Raw genomic sequence first — 23,066 nt, forward strand, 5'->3', positions numbered from 1 at the left:
ACTTACGAGGTCCCAGAACACACGCACAGAACAGTTGCCACAGTCCTGCATGCAGACTTCTCACAAGCACCCAGGCAAGTTTTCAGTAGCATGGCCTAGACCTGAGGTCAGCCTGAGGCCCAGTTGCTGGGCACGGCCATTTCTGTGTTCAACAGTCAGGACCTGGCGGAGACACAAAAGAGCAAGGCCGGGCTTATGGCTGTTGCAGTTGGATGCTTTGAACTCACCCAGCTCTAGGGAAGAGCCCAGGGGCAACTGGGGGGAAGGTTTCTGTTGTAAGTGTAAGAGGACTGGACACAGGGCACGAGATGGCACCACGCCTCTGCCGGGGCTCTGCTCTGTATGTGAGACTGACTCATGGCATCAGAGACTTGACTGCCCCTGCTCCTGGAGAGGGGCGAGGCGAGCCAGAACCTTCACATCCTTCTCTGACAGTTGAAGAGGCCGAGGGGAGCCTGCAGTGTCCCCGTCCACGGACATCACCATTTCCTCCAAGGAAACCTGGGTAGCCTGGGACATTATGGGCAGGCCAGTTCAACTGCTTATTGATACAGGGGCAGTTTATTTGGTTTTATTTTCCTTCTCTGAAAAACTTTCCTCTATGTCTATACCATAGTTGGAGTTCAGGCGACCCCCTAATTAGAGATTCTTCACTCCTCCTCTGACATGTCACTTTAAAAGCCAAATATTTAAAAATTAGTTTCTAATTATCCCACAGTGCCCTACTCCCTTGCTAGGAAGATATTTACTGGGGGTAAAACTTGGGGTAATTCTAAAATCCTGGCTAAGACCAAAACAGACTTTACTTGCTGGGAGTACACCAGGTCTCCCTGATCAAGTTAGCAGCAAGTAGATTGAGTTTGAGGCCCGACTAGGCTACATAAGGAGTAAGACCAGCCTAAACTACATAGTGAGACCCAGTCTCAAAAAAAAAAAAAAAGCTGGGTGTGGTGGTGCATGCCTGTAATCCCAGCACTCGAGAGGCTGAGGCAGGAGGATCGTTGCAAGTTTGAGACCAACCTGGGCTACAAAGTGAGCACAAGGCCAGCCTGAACTGCATAGCAAGACCCTGTCTCAAAAAGACAAAAAAAAAAAAATTCGAGACCATTCTGTTTTAAGCATTTTGGAAGGTCAGCCAGGAGTAGTCCACAGGTATAACTTGCATTTGTGGGAGGCTGAGACAGGAAGATTATGGGTCCAAAACCATCCTGGGTGACATAGTGAGTTCAAGTTCAGACTGGACTACACAGTGAGAACCTGTCTCAAAAACAAAACAATATATTTAGCAAAATGAAAAATAGTAAAAGTCATATTTATTCAGTGCAATGTGATTTAAAATACTGAGATCCAAGAGCCTTGTTCTTTTGGAAAAACCATACCCATATCATCCATGGTCTCGGCGGTGATTATTTTCTTCCTGTGGCCCGTGTTTCTGGAGGCCAGTGGCTGCTTCTTCGCTTCTTTTTTGTGGTGCTGGCGAAACCAGGGCCGCACCTCGGCAGGTGCAGCACCACTGAGGCACACAGCCAGCCAGGGGGCTTTTTCGTGCCATGGCCCAGGGTCCCTCTCCCGCCCACACACAACCTTTCTGCCCCCAGCCCCACGAGCTCTCCAAGCTAACACCACATCCCCAGCGGGGTCCCTTCCCCCCCCCACATCTGTATCCGCTGGTGCGGGGCGCTTTCCTCCCTCTCCCAGCTCTGGGCCGTGGGGAGCAGAGCGCAGACAAGAGCCCTGGCAGGGCCACAGCGTCTGAGTCGGGTGAATTTTATCCAGTGGGGCCCCCATGTCCCGTCCTTGCAGTTCCATGGAAACAGAGAGGGCACTGGTTTGGGGAGCTCTCAGAAGTGTTGTGAGGAAATATCTTTATTAGCACCCGACAAACAGATATACACAGGCAGAGAGATGAAAGATGATAGGTAGATCGAATTATATAGATACTAAGAAAGCTATCATTTCAAGGCCTTTTTTCTTCTTACTTTTTATTGCGTGTACAGTTAACGGGTTGATGGCTTCCATTTTGGCAGATTCACACACGTACTTTTCATACTTGGACAGTTTTCGCACACAACCCCTTCACCCCCTTGTCCTGCCTTTCTCCCAGTACATGATTAGGGGACCACAGGGCGTGCAATGCACTGTGCTCATCTGCCTGCTCTCGGTCACCCACCCTTGTATGGCTCCCTTTAACTTATTCCCTTCCTCTTGTCTAATAAGCCTCCTTTCTACTTTCTTTGCTCTGGGCAAGCGCAGTTTCCACGTGCTTCTGGGACCACATCTGAAGAGGTTTTGCAGCTGCCTGGCAGGGCGCACCAGGGAGAACGGAGTTTGACTTGGGCGGGGCGTGGCGGAGGCCGTCAGGGTGCGGGGCCCTGTGGACGCTGCTGCACTCTGACGGGAAAAGCTGGGCGAGATGCTGGGTGCGTCCAGCGACCCCTCTCCCTCCTCCACAAATGGGGTGCAGCAACGAGCTCGGTGTCATCCCCATCCACACCTCACTCATGCTGCTCTCCAGTGACGGCGCGTCCCGTGCGGAAGGGGATCCCATCTGCGCAGAGCAGGGCTTCCGGAGGTGGTGTTGGATTTCCCCAACCTCAACTGCTGCTGCATGAGTCCCAGGCTCAGGGACACAGCCGCAGTGACAGGGTCATCCCCGACGGCCAGAAACTTGGCAAAGTCAGGGATGGGTGGAGAGGAGAGTGTGTGCCTCCTTCCCATCCCCTGAGGTCACTTGTGGTCACAGTTCATCCTCAGAACCTTGCACCAGGTCCAGTTGGTCACTCAGCTTGGGCCCAGGGCAGTGGGAAAGACAGTAGACCCTCTGGTCTCCATATCAATACTTAACATCATCTCCAATGAGGCATTTACCCAAAGGTCTGTCTACAGGTCCCAGGTCTACCTGCAGGACTGCTGGGCATATACTCACACAGGAAGGTGGTGCCTGAGATTACAGCAGAGCTGAAAAACACCTGTCACAGTACAATGAATCCCTCAGGCGTTTCTGATCAGCAGACAGCATCCTTAAATAGATGCTTGGAGAAATAAGGAAAGAGTTGGAGCAGGTGCTGGACTAACCCTAGCATAGGAGGCCGGAGGCCAGCAGGTGTCTGGCTTACAGGGTAACACAAACCCAGGCTCCCACTGACTCATTTGTCCACAGAACATAATTATTGCTAAGCATGCAAGTGCCCAGAAGCCAAGCACACAGGAGAGCCAGGTTCCTGCTGGCGTTTCTAAGGGTGATACAAGGTACAAAAGCTAAGCATGCACACTCGGGGCCACAGCACCTAGGTTCAAATCCCAGCTGCAGGCCTCAAGAGCTGTGCAACCTCAGGACATTCAGCCCATCCTTATCGGCCTTTTTCCTCATCTGAGAGACAAAAATGATCCTAAAAGTCCCGACCTTGGACCCTGTTCATAGTGATTTAATAAGACAATTATTTAGCATTCTGGTCAATGCCTGTCACTCACATGCAAATTTTAAAAGGTGGCAAAGACCAACAGGGCAGTAGGAAATTTTGTAAATGGTGGAGCAATTCTAATATCTAATCCACTTCAACGGGTACTTATGGAACATTTATTCATGTTCTGCATGGACGCACAGAAATATAGCAATCTGTGGGATGCAGCCCTCTCCCTAATGGAACACAGGGCCTGGTCACGGAAGAGCCCTACACACATTTCCTAATTCAGTGTAATGTACCAAAAGAGCAGCCAGCACTGAAGGTGGGGGCACAGAAAGTGAGGAAAGGGCAGCAGCCAGGTGACCCCATGCGGAGTCAGTTTGCTGGGTACACAGGTAGTGGCGGGTGGGTGTCCAGAGGCCCGGCTAAGGGGACCGTGTGAACAGAGCCGAGCTGGAATACTCAGCTCAGCCAGCATACGAGGTGCACTCTTCCCTAGGGGCAGAGGTCGGAGGTCTGGCTGGGAAGTGTATGGGCCAGGCGGAGAAGGGCCTCGGAAGCTATGCTGGGAGCTCAGGCTTTATTCTGCAGACAGCAGCCGACTGTTGAGAATGGTGTGCACCGAGGCCGCGGTGAAGCAGAGCGACAGAAGCGCACATAGGGGTCCCGGGAATACATGCAAAGGGGCAGGTTAGGTAGTGCAAACCGAGATGGAGGAAAGCAAGTTACTTTTAGAGCCAAATGGGCAAGCTCCGCCCACGGCAGGGTGGTGCAGGAGGTAAGAGGGAAGTGGGCGCCTCTGAAGCCCCTTGCTAGTGCAGCAGAAGAGTGAAAGCGTTCACCGAGGTGAGAAAGGCCGGCAGGGAAGCCGAGTTAGATCCTGAGGACTCTGAGTTCATGGGACTGTAACTTCTCAAGGAGTGGTGCGTGGTAGACAGGTGAAGAGGTGAAACAAGACGTGGAGCGGAGAAGCCTGGCCACAAGTGAGTGTGGGAGTCAGAAGCGTCTGTGGCGGTACCGTCTTCAGAGGGTGAGAAAGTGCCGAGAGCCAGCACAGCGCTGGGCACAGAGGGAAGGCTGCGGAGCTGGCCACGGGCTCAGGGGCAGTGCTCAGGGGCACGTGAGAAGCGGGCGATGCCCAGGCCGAAGAAAGTGCTAACTAGAAAGACACAGTCAGTATCTAGACTTAGCAAGGAGTGGTTAGACCACTGGATCAAGCCCTAAGTGCCCCATCATTTCCAGAGGGCTTGGCAGCTGAAGGGTGAAGATGTGAGAGGCAAAGGGAAGGGCAAGGCAAAGCACCGAGATGATTCTTTCAGTTGTGCAGAAAGGAGGAAAAGGATCGGACGGAAGTTTTTTGTTGCTTGTTTGCTTTTGGTTTAAGTACAGAACATACACAGCCAGCCAGCATGTCCTAATGGATCTTTTGCATGTTGGTAAACGTGCCTGAAAACTAGTTCATAGCCCACCAGCGCAGGTGAAAGCAGGGTGAAACGGTGTGACAGGGCTGGGGTAGCCAGGGGTAGGGCACATGCTCAGCGTGCCAGAGACATCCCTCTCCCCACCGCAGAAGTCAGGCTGTGGTGATCAGTATGGGTGTTTTTTGAAGGAAGCACAAACACGAAGCCAAAGAGAAGGCTGAATTGCCTGGACGTCGTGTAGAGGTATCGCCATCCAGCAACGTTTTCCTTTATTATGAGACTTTTAAAAACTGCTTTTCTTAGTAACACAGAAACAATAAACGTAACTAAAATACACAATATGTAAGGACAAAATAGTATGGTAGAATAAATGTCTTAATTGCATACACACCAACAAATTCATACATTCAACATTTGTTCTAGCAATAAAACTGGCATAATCCAGATTCATTATGCATGACTTGAAAAGATTTCCATTTTGATTTGACACCTAAAACACAGCATATATCACATTAAGATCAGAAAGGATTTTTTTCTCTCAACATTTTTATTTTCAAATTTTTTGGTTTTTTCCCCACTGTGCGGTTTCAACTACCATTCTACAGAGGAATAAATACATTCATTATTAAATGAATAAGGCCATTTTTTAAAATTTTATTGGCACTTTTGATATAATCATACTTATCATAGGAAATCTGTACCTGTAGAAAACATATCCTTTCCCCATTCTGCTTCCCTTCCTCCAACCCTTTTCTTATCTACAAAAGCCTTATTTCCATTTTCTTTTCCTCTTCTTCCCTTCCCCTCCCTCTTACCCTCTTTTGTACACCTTCCCATTTGAACATATTCTATTTTCCAACACCGATTATCCATTTTGGTCCTTATTTACCCTTTCAGTTTCTCATGCAAGAGAAACAATGCAATATTTAAGCATGTATCTATTTCACAAGAAATTTTGGTCTCAAGGTGCATCCATCTACCTAAATATGTCTCATTTATCCTTTATGACAGACTAGTGCCCTACTGTATGTAAAACCATTTTCTGTATCCATCCACTGATGGGCATTTGGGCTGTTCCCAATACTTAGCTATTATAAATTATGCTCCTATAAACATGGGTGTGCATATATCATTGTGGTATGATGCTTTTAACTCTGTGGGGAAGATGCCTAGAAAGGGGATAGCTGGGTCAAATGGAACCTCTACTTTTAGCTTTTTGAAGAATTTCCAGTACACTCCCAACAGTGGAGAAAGGTTCCTTTCCCCCTCCATCCTCACCAGCATGTTATTGGTTGATTTGATAGCCATTCCTTATTGAGATGGAATCTGTTGTTTTAATTTGCATCTCTCATATGACCAATGATATTGGACATTCTTTCATGTATTTCAGTTTGTACTTGTTTATCTAAGAAGTATCTGCTCATTTCAGATGCCCATTTTTGGATTGGGCAAAAATCCAAACCTTCCTGACTACATGGGATATTCTGTAACAGGCTGCTGGAACCTGGTCATCCATGCAAAAAATGTTTTTAGACTGGCTTCAGGCACTACTCAATCTTCAAATTTGGGGGGTGGTCATTTTTTTTTTAGTTCTTTATATATTCATTAATCCCTTGTCTGAGGAATAGCTGGTAAATTTTTTTTTCCTTTCTGTGGGTCATCTCTTCATTCTTTAGGTGGCTTCTTTTGCTGTGCAAAAGCTTTTTAATATGACAAGATTCTAGTTGGTTCTTTTTAATATTTCCTGGGCAGTCCAGGTTCGTTCATGAAGTCTTTGCCTACCAGTCTTCAAGAGCTCTACCTATTCTACCTTCCACCAGATTGTTTGATACTTAGATCATTGACCTATTTTTAGTGTAGTGCACGCTGAGATGGGTCTAGGTTCAGTCTTCAGCATGGGGAAAGCCAGCTTTCCCAGCACCATTTATTAGAGGCATCTTCCTTCCAGTGAAGGTGTCTGGCCCCTTTGTCAAAAGATGAGATGGCTGTTTGGAGTTGTTTCTCCATCTTCTATTCCGTTACACTGAACCCTGGATCTGTTTTTTTGCCAGTACCATGCTATTTTTATCATGATAGCTTTGTAGCATAATTTCCAGTCAGGGACTATGCCTTGCCTCTGTTGCCAGAATGGCCTTTGCTATTCTAGGTCTCTGATTCCAAATGAATTTCAGGATTATTTTCTCTAATTCTGTGAGGTATACTCTTTTGATTGGGATTGCATTAAATCTGCGTAATAATTTCGAAGGTATGGTCATTTTGACAATGTTGGTTCTTCCTACCCAAGAACAACTTCAAGAGTAATTGGAAATTTGTCCATTATCTTTGGGGTGGGGAGGTGTCAAGTTTTAACATTTGAGTTAACATGAAGTGTGAACTACCATTTTATATATGGGCAAAATTTACATTCCTAACAGAAGTAACATTTAAAACCTTCCTCAGTGACTACATGGGATATTCTGTAACAGGCTGCTGCAACCTGGTCATCCATGCAAAAAATGTTTTTAGGCTGGCTTCAGGCCCTACTCACTCTATCAGTGTCCAATTCTGAGGCTTTCTTCACCGCCAATCTCTCTTGTAAGACACATGGACATTCTGCACTTACCATTTCTCCTTCCCTTAATTAGTAGTAAATAAAAACAGGGCTTTACTTCACTCTAAATGAACATGCAAAATGATGTGCAAACTGACCCCTAAAACACAAATATCTGCCAACGTAGGTATCATCTGCATGTTTTCCTCAAGTCGCATTCTCTTTATACCACTTTCTGGTTACAGGAGTCTTCAAACTCTCATGGGTTTGCGCTGTGCATGATTCAGTCTGCATTTCCACCGTGTGCCGCCTCTCAATTTCTCTTCTTCTGAAAAAAATATCACTTTAAATCACCATTGGTATTTTCTTTGGTTTTTACAGTTTTTCAATTATTTTTCCAAAATGAAGTCAGAATTCTATTATCTAAGAAGCCTGCATTGCACAGAAGTCAGTTTTGAGAGGGCCAGGGAATGAATTCAAACTAGTCTACAACTTACCGTGAAGACTGTGTTGTATGACATTAACAGCAGCAATCCCACATTTCAGAAAATTAGTGTTAATACTGCCAAGTCAGAATTTTCAATTACATGTGTTCAGATTAAAACAGAAAGTTAAGAAACCTAATAGAGAATGTCCAAGGAAAAAGCAAAGAATTGAGAGTAAAAATTGAAAGAAATGTAAAGAAAAGACCACTTTAAGGATTATAAAAGTTATATTTATTCACGATGCTACATTTATTGCATTCCCTTAGAAAAATGGAGAACTGTTTACCCAATTTGCACATATAAAACTTTATACAAATTATATGTAGCACATAAAGGCTTCTGGTACAGCTAAAATCCTGATACTACAGTTTGGATATTCCTGCTTCCGGGTCTCCAGTTTATCAAGTCTGTTCCCTAGAAAATAAAAACTGTATTATACTCAGTCTTGCTGCTAATATTTAGAAATTATTTTAAAATATAATAAAATAAAATTTTCCTTTATTCTATTAACTCAAAAATACTATAAACTGGAAAGGGGTACAAGTTGTTACCAATTTAATAGTATGACAAATTCACACCTTATTTTGGCTGGGTCTTCCTATAAGAAAAAAAAATCATTTTACTTCTGACATCCTTCTAAGTTGTGGCTGCTTCAGAAGGTTATTTGTCAAAATATTTACCACATACTTAAAAAAAAATTCCTTTTACAAAACGGTGCAACACTTTAAAGAACCAGAAAATACTAAATGTCTTTGGCTATTACAACTAAAAGGCCATTCTTCCAACATAATAGGGCACGTTCCTTTCAGAAGCAGCCACAGAAACAGAAAGCTTAACACAAGTGTACACAGAAATCGTAGTTTGTGTTGCCTTTGCCCCATTCTATAATAGCAAGGAAAATTCAGTTTACATAATCTTTCCAGATGAGACTCAATAGCACTACAAAGAAAATACCCAAATTTCTGCAAAGGCAAAGTGAACCGCAACATTTACATAACTAATGAAGACTGACAGGATAACTGTCTGTAATGTTTTACTTGTTTGCTTGTTTTTAAGCCTTATGAGTGTAAAAATGACGGCTGATAAACAAAAGTCACAACCTTCACAAATGAAACTGTAATAGAAAAATAAATCAAATGAAACATTTATTAATAAATGAAGCCTATTTTATTACAAGTGTTAATGATAAAAAAAATTTCAGCACAGCTGTTCCATTTAAAAAAAGTGAAAGTACATACTATATCTCTAGCTCAGTAAACAGATGAACCTGATGTCTCTGAATGACACAACAATTGAGCAGTGTACAGTACATCTTATGAAGACCCGTAAAATAAAGAACTACTGTTTTAAAGTTAGTGATTATGAAACAAATATGCACTCATAGTTTTAGCTTCTTCTTCCTTCCTCGACCATCAGGTGCTCCGTCTATTTTACGCTTCTGTGTCTACAAAGAAGCAGAAAGATACCTTGTTATGATCAGACTACTACAAAACGCAATAAACTCATAAACACAACACAGTGTTTTAGCAATAACTGCTTCATAACAAGAGTACAGTGTTTTTCTCCCAGAATATAGAATTCTTTCCAAACAAATCCAAGTAATGTATACCACTAAATAACAACCTAACTTTAATCTCCTTAAAATGCTTCCTTCCCTTCCCATAGCTAAGACATTACTGGGACAATAAACCAAAGCTCAGAAGCTAACAGTAAAGGTTGTAAAGTCACTGTTTCCCTAATAATCCTTGAATTAGTCTGAAATTATGACTTATATTCCCCAAAGCATGCAAAACATCACACATACTACCCCAGATACTTAGAAACCCTCACTATAACGTGATTTCCTAATGCAATCAAGTTAAATTTTTAGACTTTCAGTGATATAATTATTTTCTTTACAAAAACAAAACAAGGCAGGCATGATGGCACACACTTGTCATCCCAGCACTTGGGAGGCTGAGGCAAGAGGTCCCTGTGAGTTCAAGGCCAGCCTGTACTACACAGTGAGTTCAAAGCCTGGTTGAACTACACAGCAAGACCCTGCCTTGAAAAGTAAAAAGTGAAATTTTCATAACCTGCGCATCACCATGTTCATGAGAACTTACTGAAGGCTTTGGTCCTCGTTTCTTTTTCTCTGCCTTCTCCTTTTCTTCTAGTTCCATGTTTTCTCTTTCAATCAATGTAATTAAGGTGTTACACCTTCTCTGCAGCTCCTGAGTTATAAACAGAATCATAAATGCACACAATAAACCTAAATTTTCACCTGCAAGTTGTCGTGTTTTCAATCATTAAACAAAGGCATGTTTCAAGAGATGATGTAAAACCACTCTATATCCCCACCCAGACATTAAAGACAAGCAAAATAACCTATTTTCATATACAAGCCATGCCACGAGGACTTTATAATCCTGGCACTCAGGAGGTTGAGGCAGGAGGATTGCTGCAAGTCTGAGGCCAGCCTGGGCTACAAAGCAAGTTTAAAGCCGGCCTGAACTGCATAGTGAAACCCTATCTCAAAAAGAAAAAAAAAGGTTATTTCATGTTTCTGTGTCATTTTTTAAAACCATGTTGTTGTGCACTATTCATAATAACGTCCATTTTCTTAAGAATTACAACAGTGCAAACAAGTCTTATCCTATACCCAGTTCTGGTAACTTACTGCCTGTGCCTGAGAATTCCATACTACTAATAACCAATTTTTTTTAAGTTAGTAATACACATACTTGAGGATCAAAACCAACTAGAGCTTCAATACTCCACACGACAGCAGTGCACCTGTGTAACCGGGCGGGGAGCTCGGGCCCCCACAGGGCCAGTGTCTGCAATGAGTGAGCCTCTGCAGACGCCCATCACAGACGCTGGAAGTGCTTATGAAACAGAAGAAACAGACGCCACAAAGACAGGAAGTCACAGCACCGAAGCTCTCCTTCCCTTCTTCAGAGCGCTGTGGCTACACAGCATCGATGTGTGACAGGCAGGCTGAGGTTTGAACCCTGTGGGCTCCTGGATGAGGGCTATCTCCCAGTGATCACCCTAGTGGCCTAAGTATTAAGATTTTTCTGTGTGCCTTAACATGTTAGGAAGTAACTCAATTTGATACCATGCACTGTGTTCAGTGACATCAACTCTCTTTTATTTTTGACTTTTTGTCTTGCTATGGACTTCAGGCTGGCCTTGAACTATGTGGCCTCGCACTTCAAGCAAACATTCTGCCTCAGCCTCTGCAGTGCTGGGATTATAAGGCACGCACCACCACTTGGCTATACAGTCTCTACAAAATCATTATCCCTGATGAACTAAATAAGCTGCTTCTATTTAAAAAGATACCAGGAGGGCTTACAGCAATCACTCATCTACCTATATATTTACGGAGTGTTTTGCCTTCTGAAGAATTTTCAGTCAAATGTAGTACTGTGATACTACACGCCAAGTACAGAGTGATCTTACGAGAGATGTAAGTACACGAGCTCCTGCTATAAATACTAAGGTGTTTAAACCCTGCTCACCCAGTACAGCCTTACAGCACTGTCATCACCCTACAGAGCAGAAGCTGAAGCGACAACTTCACAGGTAATGAAACACACAAGAAAACGAGCACGCCATCCGATGTGCACATGCCTCATCTTCTCTACACAAATCTGCTCACTTGCAAAACCAAGAGCATCGTCATGTTCAGAAGTTGAACATGTTGAAATTTCTGCAGAACCTGGTTAACACTGATATCGAAGAGTGCTTGGCTAGCCTCACAGCCTGAATTCACTCCCCAGTACCACAGAAAAACAAACACAAACAAAACAAACCCCAACACCGCATGCTGGGCGCTGCTGCGTTACACAGCAGACCTGGAGCACTCACCATGGCAGTTCTGGACTTCAGGAACCAATCGAATCTGAACTGAGGAGAGTTGCGGATACACTGTCGCAGCTCATCGTATACATTTTCTTTGTCAAATCCAAGCTTGTGAAGCATGCAGATCAGGAAGCGATCCTCCTCTTCTGTGTAATTTTTTCCTTTGTTAGTACCGTATGATATTCGGAGCTGATGAAAAGGTGCTTTGTACCGTCCAATCTATAAAAGTCAGATACTGTATGAAATATAAATCCTATATAATCTATTTCACACTCAGTTTTACTATAATTATGATATAGAAGCTGTTTTTAAAAAGTCAGAATTTTCTATCCAGATAACCACAACTACATTCTATAACCCTTTGCCTACAAGATCTTTAAATCATTATTTTTCTTTTTTTGGAGACAAAGTTTCGCTGTGTAGTTCAGGCTGGCCTGACAATGGAGCCTAGGCTGGCCTCGAATTTACAGTGATCCTCCCACTTCAGCCTCCCAAGTGCTAGGAGTACAGGCATGTGCCACCAAACCTGGCTTGTGTTCATTGTTATTACAAAAAGAAACAGACTCAAAAGTGGGATCAGAATCCTAGCTAGCACCTCAGACATGGTAAATCAAAGACAAATAAATGATACCGAAAACATTTACAATTTTTCAATGTTTCTCTTTGAAGAAATTTTTAATTTTAAACCCTCATTTGCTTTCCTTTAAAAAAATTAACTCATGACAGAAGGCACATTAACTGTAGTATTTATTAATACACAAAGTACCTTTGTATCGAGTGCTTTTTTGATGCTTATTCTCCTCTGAATTCTTGCCTCTCCCCTTTCAATCTGAGCCATGATCTTCTCTATGTCCTGGAGCTCGTTGCATCTTTCCCAGAACACAGCTATACAACAGCAGAAGTTGGACAGATGAGACAGGGTGGGAGGGTATAAATAGAAGTAACTTTTTAAAGTGCTGTAATGTATTTGCTGAAGATTAAGAAACATTTCCACTTAACCCACACTTAACACTACACAGTAATAAATCAATGTTAATTTTTCAATTTCCTAGAGTTTAAGAATGTAAGAGGTACTGAATGATTTATCCACCAGTGCTTAAATTTTGTTATGCTAACATTCCAGTCAGACTCACCAAAATAACTACACACAGCCAACTGAACAGAAGCACAGACACACCAACAGTTAAGAACTGGAGAGGGTGGGACACAGCTCAGCGGCACAGCGCCAGCCTGGCAGGCGCAAGGTCCTGAGTTTGGTTCCCAGTACCAAAAAAATAAAGAACTGATGGAGAGGAAGTACATAAAAATTTAAATAATTATTCCACGACCTGTTCTGCCTTTCTTGGCTGTATGACTAACATTTAAAAAATAAAGAAAAATCAGCTCAAGCCTTAACATCTTCCTGCCCCTGCCTTCCAACTTGCTGGGATTATAGGCAGGAAGATCTCAAATTTGAAGACAGCCTGGAGAACTTAGCAAGACCCTATCTCCAAAACAAACAAAAACAAAAAACAATCAAAAAATAAATAAAATTTTTAAAACTCAAAACACCAATTATGTAATTTTAGGGATAGATCTGTTCTAACTTGCTTTAGAAGCTTACAAGGCATGATGTTTTGGAAAAATTCAGCTGACTGAAACGTAACTTAGATTAAGACAAGACACTCTCAGTAGCACTCTGACACCCTGCAACTTGCACAGCAAATGATAAAGGAATTACCTGAGTACTCAATGACTTCTTCTGGGGTTTTTCCTTCCACTTCTCTTGCTATATTTTCGATATCATCACGACCCCACTTTTCGTTAGCTTTAATAAACTGGTTAAAGTCTCTCTTATTCCAGTTGGTAAATCCCTAAAAAGTAGCAGAAAATTTGGAGGAAAAATGCCATTACCCTTTACAGAGGTTTCTCAATACAACAGAAAAATGTCCAACGGCAGTTGTTTTAGAACGGTAACCTCCCCTTACAAACTGAGCAACACCACATATATGGCTCAGACAGCTGAGCTACCAGCTCTGAAGGGGAGGAGCAGGAATGCTGCATGGGAAGCTCTGCCAACCTTTGAAGGATTAACAGGAATTAGTCATGGACAGTGAATAAAAAACAAAGATGAACAAGTGGGAAAGTAGAAAGCACAGCTTTAAAGGTAGGTTAAAGGACAGATTCTGAAAGACCTTGAATGAGTCTAAGAGGATGCTTTAAAAGTACCCCAGAGAGCTGGGCATGGTGGTGCACGCCTATAATCCCAGCACTCCACAGGCTGAGGCAGGAGTATCTCTGCACAATAAGGAGAACTGAGGCCAATCTGGGCCATATAGTGAGTTCGAGGCCAACCTGAACTACGTAACGAGAGCCTGTCTCAAAAACAAAACAAAACACAAGCAGAGATTTATAACTGAGAATGGTAACTTGGTAGCAACAACAAAGACTCACAGAAGGATAAGAACACCAGCATAAGGTGTGCACAAGGAATCCTACTCAACCAAGTGCAGACCTATAATCTTCTCAATAACTAGTGATAATCCAAATACACCATTTATCCATACTTTATCATCTCCAACTATTCTATCCTGAACGTGGAAACTTTACTTTATATGCCTGAGCACATGCTAACACACTACTCACAAAACAACTGTGACTCGGGGCTGGGGATTTAGCTCAGCGGCAAAAGCGCCTGCCTGGCAAGCGCAAGGTCGTGAGTTCGGTTCCCGGTACCGGAGAAAAACCAAAAAAAAAAAAAAAAAAAAAAAAACCAACTGTGACTGAATTCTGTGTTAAATGAGACTATACCTGTGTCAGAAGCTTCTCCTTCTCCTCTAACTCCTCATCATTAAGGGGTTCCGCTTCATCAATTTTAAGCTGTTCCTCTTTCTGCGCTTGTGCCGCATTAGGAAGATCAGGACTTCGAGGTACCTAAGAGAGATTTCCCTGTGCCGTCAATCAATACACTGGAAGAGCATGTGGTAAATGACGTTCCTAGTCAAGTATCTGGTACCCTAGTTCTCAAGTTTCAATATAACTATTAAAGAAAACACACAGCTGCATTTACTACACTAAAAAGGGGGTAGTCATGAAGTTTTTTCTTTCACTGTAATGAAATCAAAAGTTTACATACTAAACATGCACCACTAGGTATGGCAAATATTCTTCTCTACCAAGCTGAAATTAAATAATTATTAACAACTATGCTTCTGCTTTTCATGGATTCTGGATAGAAAACGACATAAAGTAGATAATTTCAATTACCTTGTACCCAATAGTTTTTCTGTAATACAGAATTTCTTTTTCCAGTAATTCAAATAAACGTGGGGGAAAGAACTGAAAATCCTGAACGTTGGGTTGTTTTGGGGGTCGAGGAGCCTAAAAAAAAATTTTTAAATGTTATCTATTAAAAATATATGGTAATGATTTTAATGACAATAAATAAATAAATAATAAAAATCTCCTCCTAGCCCTCTGGTTTCATAAACCAAGACAGCCAGTTCTCCAAGCAACTAAGAGCATCTCCCAATAAAAATGAACTGTCAAATCAAATTTTAAATAAAAACCTTAAAACTGAAGGTGTAGGTACTCACACGAAACGTAGGAACTCAATTCTATTTTGTTGTAAAGACACTTACCTTGGGGGCTTTAGGCTCACTAACACGAAGGGCTTCTCTGAAATACGCATCAACAGCATAGTTAGCTTTTCTCTCTCGTTTGGGGGGTTCAATCCACTCCGTGAATGCAATCTAGCATGTGGGAAACAATTCAAATCACCAGCTTTTTTTACATGTAGTAACAAATCACAATTAAGAATGATGCTGGTAAATGAAAGATACTGACATAATCCTGGACAGTAAGTTCTGTAAGGGCAGGACTGTAATATTTTGTGCAATACTATGTAATTAACACCTAAGTGTCTACTAACTGGTGAAAAATTTCTACCACTTCCTGCCCAAATGAGTAATTTTGCTGGAACGTTGCAGTGTATGCTGCCGCCCAGATTAGAAGGAAAATACAGAGATATGCATAACCTAGAAAGACACCTGAGGATGCGTAGTCTAAGTGACAACAAGGGCAAGTCTGGGTAGAATTCGTTTTTCTCCTACTCCATCGGCATGTTCCAATCTCTCTATTGCTAAGTACAATGAAATTTAAGAAACTCTCCTTCTGTTACTTCTTTTATTTAATGAAGCAGCTTAAAACAATTGTTTGCCATTTTCATTTTCAAATATGTCAACTATTATATTCAACCCATACAAGAATGTTTCAACAACATACAATAAGCTTCATTATATAAACTTTAATAGTATTTCTGATTTTATCAAATGAAAAACCAGTTTCAAATTTTACATAATGAAAAAGATTTAGATGCGAATAAATAAAAATGGCTGCTGCTTGAGATGAAATTACAAGGTGTAACATCGAATATTTGAAAGTGCACATTTCCAGTAAGATAAAGCTTCCACAAAAGAACGCTCTTTCTGAAATACCTTTTGTTTTTCTCTGTAGTCCTCTCCTTCAAAGTTGTACACACTTGACTCTGTATCCATTGTGAAATTTCGCAGCGAGCTTTCACCCATTTTGGAGAGCTTTTCATTCATCTCAGCAGTCTACACAGCACAAGAAAATGCATCATTCAAGTGAGAACAAGAACAGAAAGAACTATGAGACTCACAGTAAAAGCGAATTAGAATCTACAGTACACAAAAGCTTTTCACAGAAGTAAGAATTAATTCATGAAACAAGGACTCTGCTCTAAAACACGTCCAATCAGCAGCACTGTCACCTCATTTCCACCTCACCTTCTTTGCGCCTCTCTCCAAAATGCCATCGATATCCTCATCAGTGATCTCACTCTCCTTTGAGGCAAACACATGTGTTGCCCCATGGCGAATCATTTGAAGCATCTCATCCTTCCCAATTTTGTTCAGATTCTGATCCACAAGCCTCCCTGAAAGAGATTGTGTTGTGTAATGTGATCCATATCCCACTGGAGACACGAAATATTAAATGTTAAGATGATACCTTACAACCTTGTCTCCACTTTTCATTTTTACCTTAAATGTATTGCCAAACTTTCAGTTAATCTTGAAACGTTTTTAGGATTTGTTTTATGTGATGTCACCAACTGTATATTGTCTCAATGAAATACATTCATGTGTGGAATAAATAATTCAGATTTCAATACCAAAACTATGCATAGGAAAACTCCACAAATTTCTTTGTGTGCGAACTAAAATATTTTAAGTTTCTGAAGCTGAACTGATCTGAAAAACTGAAACTCTTGAGACTTTATTTTTGTCATATTAGAAACTCAACGTCAATAAAGGAGAGATGATCTTCAATTGGTAATAATGCAGGCAACCTAATAATTGTTTTCAAAAACACAGGCATCAAAATTACGTCCTTCTTACAAGGCCGATCTGGAGTGAGAAGGCCATGTCAGCTTTAAGGAATCCAAAATGAAATCCCACCCTCATCCTCTGTTCCCCTGAGCAACCCCCAACAAGCTGTAAAAAAGGTCCTGAAAACAGAACACTTGCCAGCTCCAGTAACCCCCGCATCTCTAGGCATCAGAAGCAGTCCTGGGACAATAAACAGTTGCAGTTGACAAAAAAGAGGAAAAGCAGATTGGTATTTCTTTAGTACCGCCCAGAATAATCAACAATGCTTCAAAATCACAGTCACCACAGCCCTACTGAACATACACCATGCTGAGCATTAGGCAGAGCCCTCCAACTCCTTAAAACTTCGGAACGGACTTTTGCCCCTACTTAACAGACGGTGTAAGAGGCTCAAGTGGCGGAAGACAACAGCTAACTGGCAGAATCAATCCTCATACCTCAGCTTTTCAGAGCCCAAAGCATAATAATAAAACTAACGTTTGTTATTTCTGGAACACAAGTAACTTGTTGGCTGCCACTGTGACACAACAGAAGCTTAATAAAAACAATGTCCTAAAAAAAAAAAGATGGTGTTGACGCAACTTAATGAATTTTTAAAGTGCTAGGGCTCACCTTGCTGAATGACAATTGAATCCAGCCTGAGTTTCATCTCCGCACGCTCTACTATTCTTTCTTCTACGGTGTTATCAGTTATAAAGCGGAACACTCTGACCGTCTTGGTTTGTCCAATTCTATGTGCTCGGTCCTAAGTGAATTACGTTATTGTGAATATACTTTAGAAGTCGTATCAGTAATTCGTACAATGCTTGTAGACCATGCTGGGAACCAGGCGTGGTAGCGCACCCCTGCAATCCCAGCCCGTGGGAGTCCAAGGCACGCGTATCACCGAGACTTCAAGGCCAACCAGTGTGACACCGTGGATTCAAGAACAGGCTGGTCAACACAGCAAGACTCTGTCTCAAAAACCAAGAAGTAACCCAAAACCTATAATGGAATAAATTCACACTGCATATTTCTTTACCTCTCAGTTTGAACTTACTGGTTATCTCACAAGGAAAACCCTGATCGTTTTTCTTAAAATATTTTTAGAACTCTTCTCTTAGCCAGGTATAGTGAATCACCCCTGCAGTCCCAGCAGACTGCAAGGTTCAAGCAGGAGGATCCCGAACATAAACCTAGCACAGATAACCTACCAAGATCTTTTCTCAAAATAAAAAACGAAGTCTGAGGATGCTGCTCAGTGTCACTGGCCCTGTGTTCAATCCCTAGTACAGAAAATCTTTTTTCTTGGGTTTTTTAATTCATAATGTTTTTTCTACCTTATTTTCTAATGTTATAAGGGAAAGAAGTGGTATGAAAAAAGGAATTTCATAATATAAAAACCCTTGCCTTAAATATTACCTTATTTACTAAATACAAATAGTAAAATTAATTTGAATGCCATTTTGTTAACTTCTGTGTATAAGTGTAGTACTAGGGATTGAAAGCAATGTCTTCACATTGAGCTACACTCCCAGCCCTTTTTTTGAAACAGAATCTTGCTATGTCACCGAATTGGCAGGGCCGGCTAGTACTTGGAATCCTCCTGCCTCAGCTTCCCAGGGTGTTAGGATTACAAGTGTGAACCACCATGCCCAGCTCAACACACTCATTTTCCCCAGCTACCTTTACAGAATACGGGATGAAAATGACCAAGGCCAAAGATTTAACAGTTGGATTTACAGCCACGAACATCATGGATCAAGTCATTAGCAGGATCAAACTTAGGAATCTATTAAGTTTTCACATTAATCCACAATTATTAATTTTCTCAATGTAATGATCTTTCTGATCTGACCAGATACTCCCACACACTGGCATGAAACTTCAGCATCTGAGTGCACAGGCTAGACGCTCACCAAATCCTTTTCTCCTTCCTCCTCGGACACAACCACTCTCCCTTACCAATTCCCGTGTAGGCTGCTGAGCAGCACCTCAGTTCTGGCTGGTCAACGTGAGAGCACTTTCAGGTCTGACTGGCACACAGTTCCTGGGCAGCGCTCAGCTCCCTCCTCCCCATCCTGCCCACAGGAAGTATGGCACAAGGCTGGGCCGTGCGCTGGACACCTGAGACTCACAGGCAAGGAAGGCGGTCTTCCAAATGCTCTCACTGCACCATTAGTTCAGAAAAAACTGAACGGACAGAGATAAATCTCTGCCATGTGTAGGGTTAGGTTCCCTTAACTGAAACGTCTTACTAAGCACAGAATGTATTTGTTCTCTCTTACCATAGCCTGGAGATCGACTTGGGGATTCCAATCTGAATCGTATAAAATCACTACATCGGCTGTAGCAAGATTGATGCCAAGGCCACCAGCACGCGTGCTTAACATGAAAACAAACTTTGTGCTATTTGGTTCGTTGTACGCATTGATAGAGTCCTGAGGATATAAAATAAAATGATGTCAGAAGACTTCATCTGACTTTTAAACTCTTCCCTCCCCAGAATCTCACTCACCTGTCTCTCATCATGCGGTGTCTGCCCATCCAACCTACAGTACTCGTAGTTTCTCCACATGCAGTAGTCTTCCAGGATGTCCAGCACTCGCGTCATCTGGCTGAAGATGAGCACCCGCGAGCCTGTCAGTGAGGACAGCAGTCCATTACAGGAGGCTGAGAGGCAGGAAAGCCAGCGCACAACCACACCGGGACTAAGACATCAGCCCCTAACTCCCAGTTACGCGCCTATCTAGTTATAAAGGAAGAGCTGGCATCATTACCTACTCACACGCTCCACCTCCACTTGTGGCCCCAACAGGAAGGGAAAGAGAGGAAAAGAGGAGGGAAGGGGAAATACAGAAAGACAGGGTAAGACCTGGACAGTACACTGAGGTACACGAAACGGGCCGTTTCTCTCTAATTTGGGAAGTCTTGCCATCCCAGAAGCTGAGACAGTCATTAGCTTTGAAGTTTCTCATTTGCTAGTTTCTTTGAAGTTTTACCTCGCATATATTTAAAAATAATCTTCATGGCCAGGAGCGGTGGTACAAGCCTCAGGAGGCTGAGGCAGAGGACTGCCATGAGTTCAAGGCCAGCCTGGGCTACACACTGAGTTCAAGGCCAGCCTGAACTATGTAGCAAAACCTTGTCTCAAAAAAAAAAAAAAAAATCCCACAACGCACACCTGCACCTCTAGAATGTTTAAAGACCTATTTTAACTCAAAAGGACCTTAAATGTACGCTTTACATCTACCCTGAAAGTCCTTCACTTACCTTCCATGATTCAAATTATGACTGCCTTCTTTAGAATATATGGTGACAAAGAAATCTTTAAAAGTAATGATTATGAAATGATCCTGTCTCGGAGCCTGAGACTGACACACTTTTACACTTCAAAATGTGTAACATTTTCCATTTCCCTATGGAGTCTAATATATTGTATTTTTTTGAAAGGTACAAAAGAAAACTAAAAAGTAAACTGACTGATGGACAAGTCTTACAACATTTTTTTGCTGTTTTGTCTGTGGTGCTAGGGATCGAACCCAAGGCCCCCTAAATACTAAGTAAGCACTGATGTACACCCCTACCTTTTCTTGCACAATATATTTCTGATAGTAGTATCAAAGATTTGTCTATTTTCCTAACAAAATCACATAGTGAAACACAAAAAGAAAAATTTTAAATATAAAAGTATCTGATGCTATAGTCATTTAGTTTTGGTAAGAGTGGTGTTTCCTATCTTTAAAAGAGCCAGACTGGGCTGGGGATATAGCTCAGCGGCACAAGGGTCTTCCTGGCAAGCACAAGGTCCTACGTTCAATTTCCAGTACCAAAAAAAATTAAATAAAAGAATCAGATAGTGAGTGATTTATGAGATGATGCCGAGGCTATAGCTCAGCAGCACAGCACCTGCCTGGCAAGCACAAGGTCCTGAGTTCAATCCTGGTGCCATAAATAAACAAACAAACAACAACAACAAAAAAACCAAACAGAAATGCTATACCTGGGGTTTACTTCAGTTAAACTAGGAAAAGAAAAGCAAGCATACTATAAAGTTTTATATTGGTTATCACTGCTGAAACTTTCTTCACACTATGTTCTCTACATCCATACGATTTAAACATGCCTGTAACACATATTACTGACATACTCATTTTCAAAATAAAATAACTCAGATGCTCTAAAGAAAAATGTTTTGAGTCCACAGAAAAAAATTTTTTTCTTTTTTTTGAGACAGGGTCTTGCTATGTAATTCAGGCTGGCCAAGAACTCATGACAGTCCTCCTGCCTAAGCCTCCTGAGCGCTGGGATTACAGGTGTGCACCACCACGCCCAGCGACATGTGAATTTTAGTTAGAATGTTAAAGCCACACAAAGAATTGAAAATCAGTATCACAAGCACAACAGTATTGTCTAATGAAGGATCTGAGAACTGCGTACAGATGAAGGCGCAGTCTTCACATTTTATGACAGAAAGCTGAAATTTGGAGGAAAGCACGTATAAAATGAGAACTCTCCTCAAAACCAAGGACTGTGGCTGCTTTTATTATCTGTCACCTTCTAAGAGATTTAAGGCCTAAAACTAGGCAGTTCAGGGAAGCTTCAATCGGATAAAGAATAGAAATTCTTCTAGTGTTTCACATTTCAACTTTAGAAGGCATCAGAAGATTTATTTCAAAGCGTAGTGTTCTGTTCATTTTCCCACTCGAATTTTAAGTTTTATTACATCTCCACTTGATACCAGTAACACAGATACCTTGTTCTTTTAATTTAGGGAGCAACTTGTCTAACACCACCATTTTGCCACTGTTGGTAACTAGATGCATATCTGTTGTATAAGGTGGACCAGGCTCAGCTCCATCGAAGAGGTACGGATGATTACAGCATTTCCTCAGCTGCATTAGGATGTTCAGTAACCTCATCTTGTCCATCTTCCCTGCGGAGTTCAGTATATCGATGTCCTTCATTAATATCCGAGTGTACCTATGGAAAGAAAAACATCTGAAGAGGTCGCACATGCTCCTGCAAAGCCGTGCCCACGTCACATTTTAATCCCCTGGCCTACCTCAACCAAAATACCTCTAAGAAACAATCCATCGACTTCTAAGGTAGAATGTATCGCCTATAATCTCTGTTTCCTAGTGCTTTTTTTAATTGCCCATAGTGCTTCAGTGTTCATACTTAAATGCCCTGGGCCTTAAAGACATGATTATTTTAAAAGTACAAAACAGTTTCCTTTAGAGGATTAAAGCAGTGTAATAAAACATTTATTTTGAAACAATTAAATAAAACTTAAAATGACGATATTAAGTGTAAGTTTAGTTTACAGTATTTCACGACATCAGAGCCACTACTCATTCATGGTCAGGCACATGACAACTCGGCCAGCTGGCCATATACACAGCAATGGTCCCGGGAGGTCACACCACCTAGTGCTTTTCTTGCTGTCTTAGTTTGTGTTAAATACACTGTTTGCAGGGCTACAAAGTCATCTAAGATGGCGCTCTCTGACTTACCCTTCGTTACGTGATATGAGGGTGCTACACGCCACGCAGTTAGTGCAGCATTTGGGTAAGTGCCCTAATACCTGGGAGGCAGGAAGAATCAGAGATGGGCACTAAGGTAAGTACAGTACAATTTGATCTAAATTAACCAGAAATACATAGTAGAGGGGAGATACGAGGTCTGTGAGGTGAAAGCCATAGGCGTAGGCCAAACTGTAAAAAGCCACTAATATATTCTAAAAATCTGGACATTTTCCTGAAAGAATGAGTCATTTGTTTCAACACTGAAGTTTTAGTGAGACTCTGGATCCACTGAACAAAATACATAGCCATCTGTCCTTCAACACTTCACCTGTGGGCACGAAATACTCAAGGCAGAGCTCACTCAAATTCTGATTCATCAAAGGACCTGTCTTCACTTATACTGACTCATGCTGCAGGCCTATGTTAGACATATACATGCACGTGTGTGTGTGTATCAGTAAAGGAGAGACAGACAAACCT

General features: G+C 42.0%; 1 protein-coding gene across 1 annotated transcript in view; it reads right to left on the reverse strand.

Annotated features, from left to right (window-relative positions):
- Positions 1 to 8,048: 8,048 nt before the first annotated feature.
- Positions 8,049 to 23,066, reverse strand: part of Smarca5 (SWI/SNF related, matrix associated, actin dependent regulator of chromatin, subfamily a, member 5) — a gene marked incomplete in the record, with an annotated part of 33,758 nt that continues 18,740 nt past the window's right edge. The window contains 14 exon segments of the mRNA XM_013522910.1: positions 8,049 to 9,284; positions 9,946 to 10,053; positions 11,696 to 11,908; positions 12,456 to 12,574; positions 13,410 to 13,542; positions 14,480 to 14,602; positions 14,936 to 15,049; positions 15,310 to 15,420; positions 16,165 to 16,284; positions 16,477 to 16,625; positions 17,692 to 17,824; positions 19,347 to 19,499; positions 19,577 to 19,698; positions 21,815 to 22,041. Coding sequence (XP_013378364.1) covers positions 9,219 to 9,284; positions 9,946 to 10,053; positions 11,696 to 11,908; positions 12,456 to 12,574; positions 13,410 to 13,542; positions 14,480 to 14,602; positions 14,936 to 15,049; positions 15,310 to 15,420; positions 16,165 to 16,284; positions 16,477 to 16,625; positions 17,692 to 17,824; positions 19,347 to 19,499; positions 19,577 to 19,698; positions 21,815 to 22,041 — 1,891 coding nt within the window.

The sequence above is a fragment of the Chinchilla lanigera genome, unplaced genomic scaffold, assembly GCF_000276665.1.
Source record: "Chinchilla lanigera isolate Chin_1 unplaced genomic scaffold, ChiLan1.0 scaffold00070, whole genome shotgun sequence".
Taxonomy (NCBI): domain Eukaryota; kingdom Metazoa; phylum Chordata; class Mammalia; order Rodentia; family Chinchillidae; genus Chinchilla; species Chinchilla lanigera.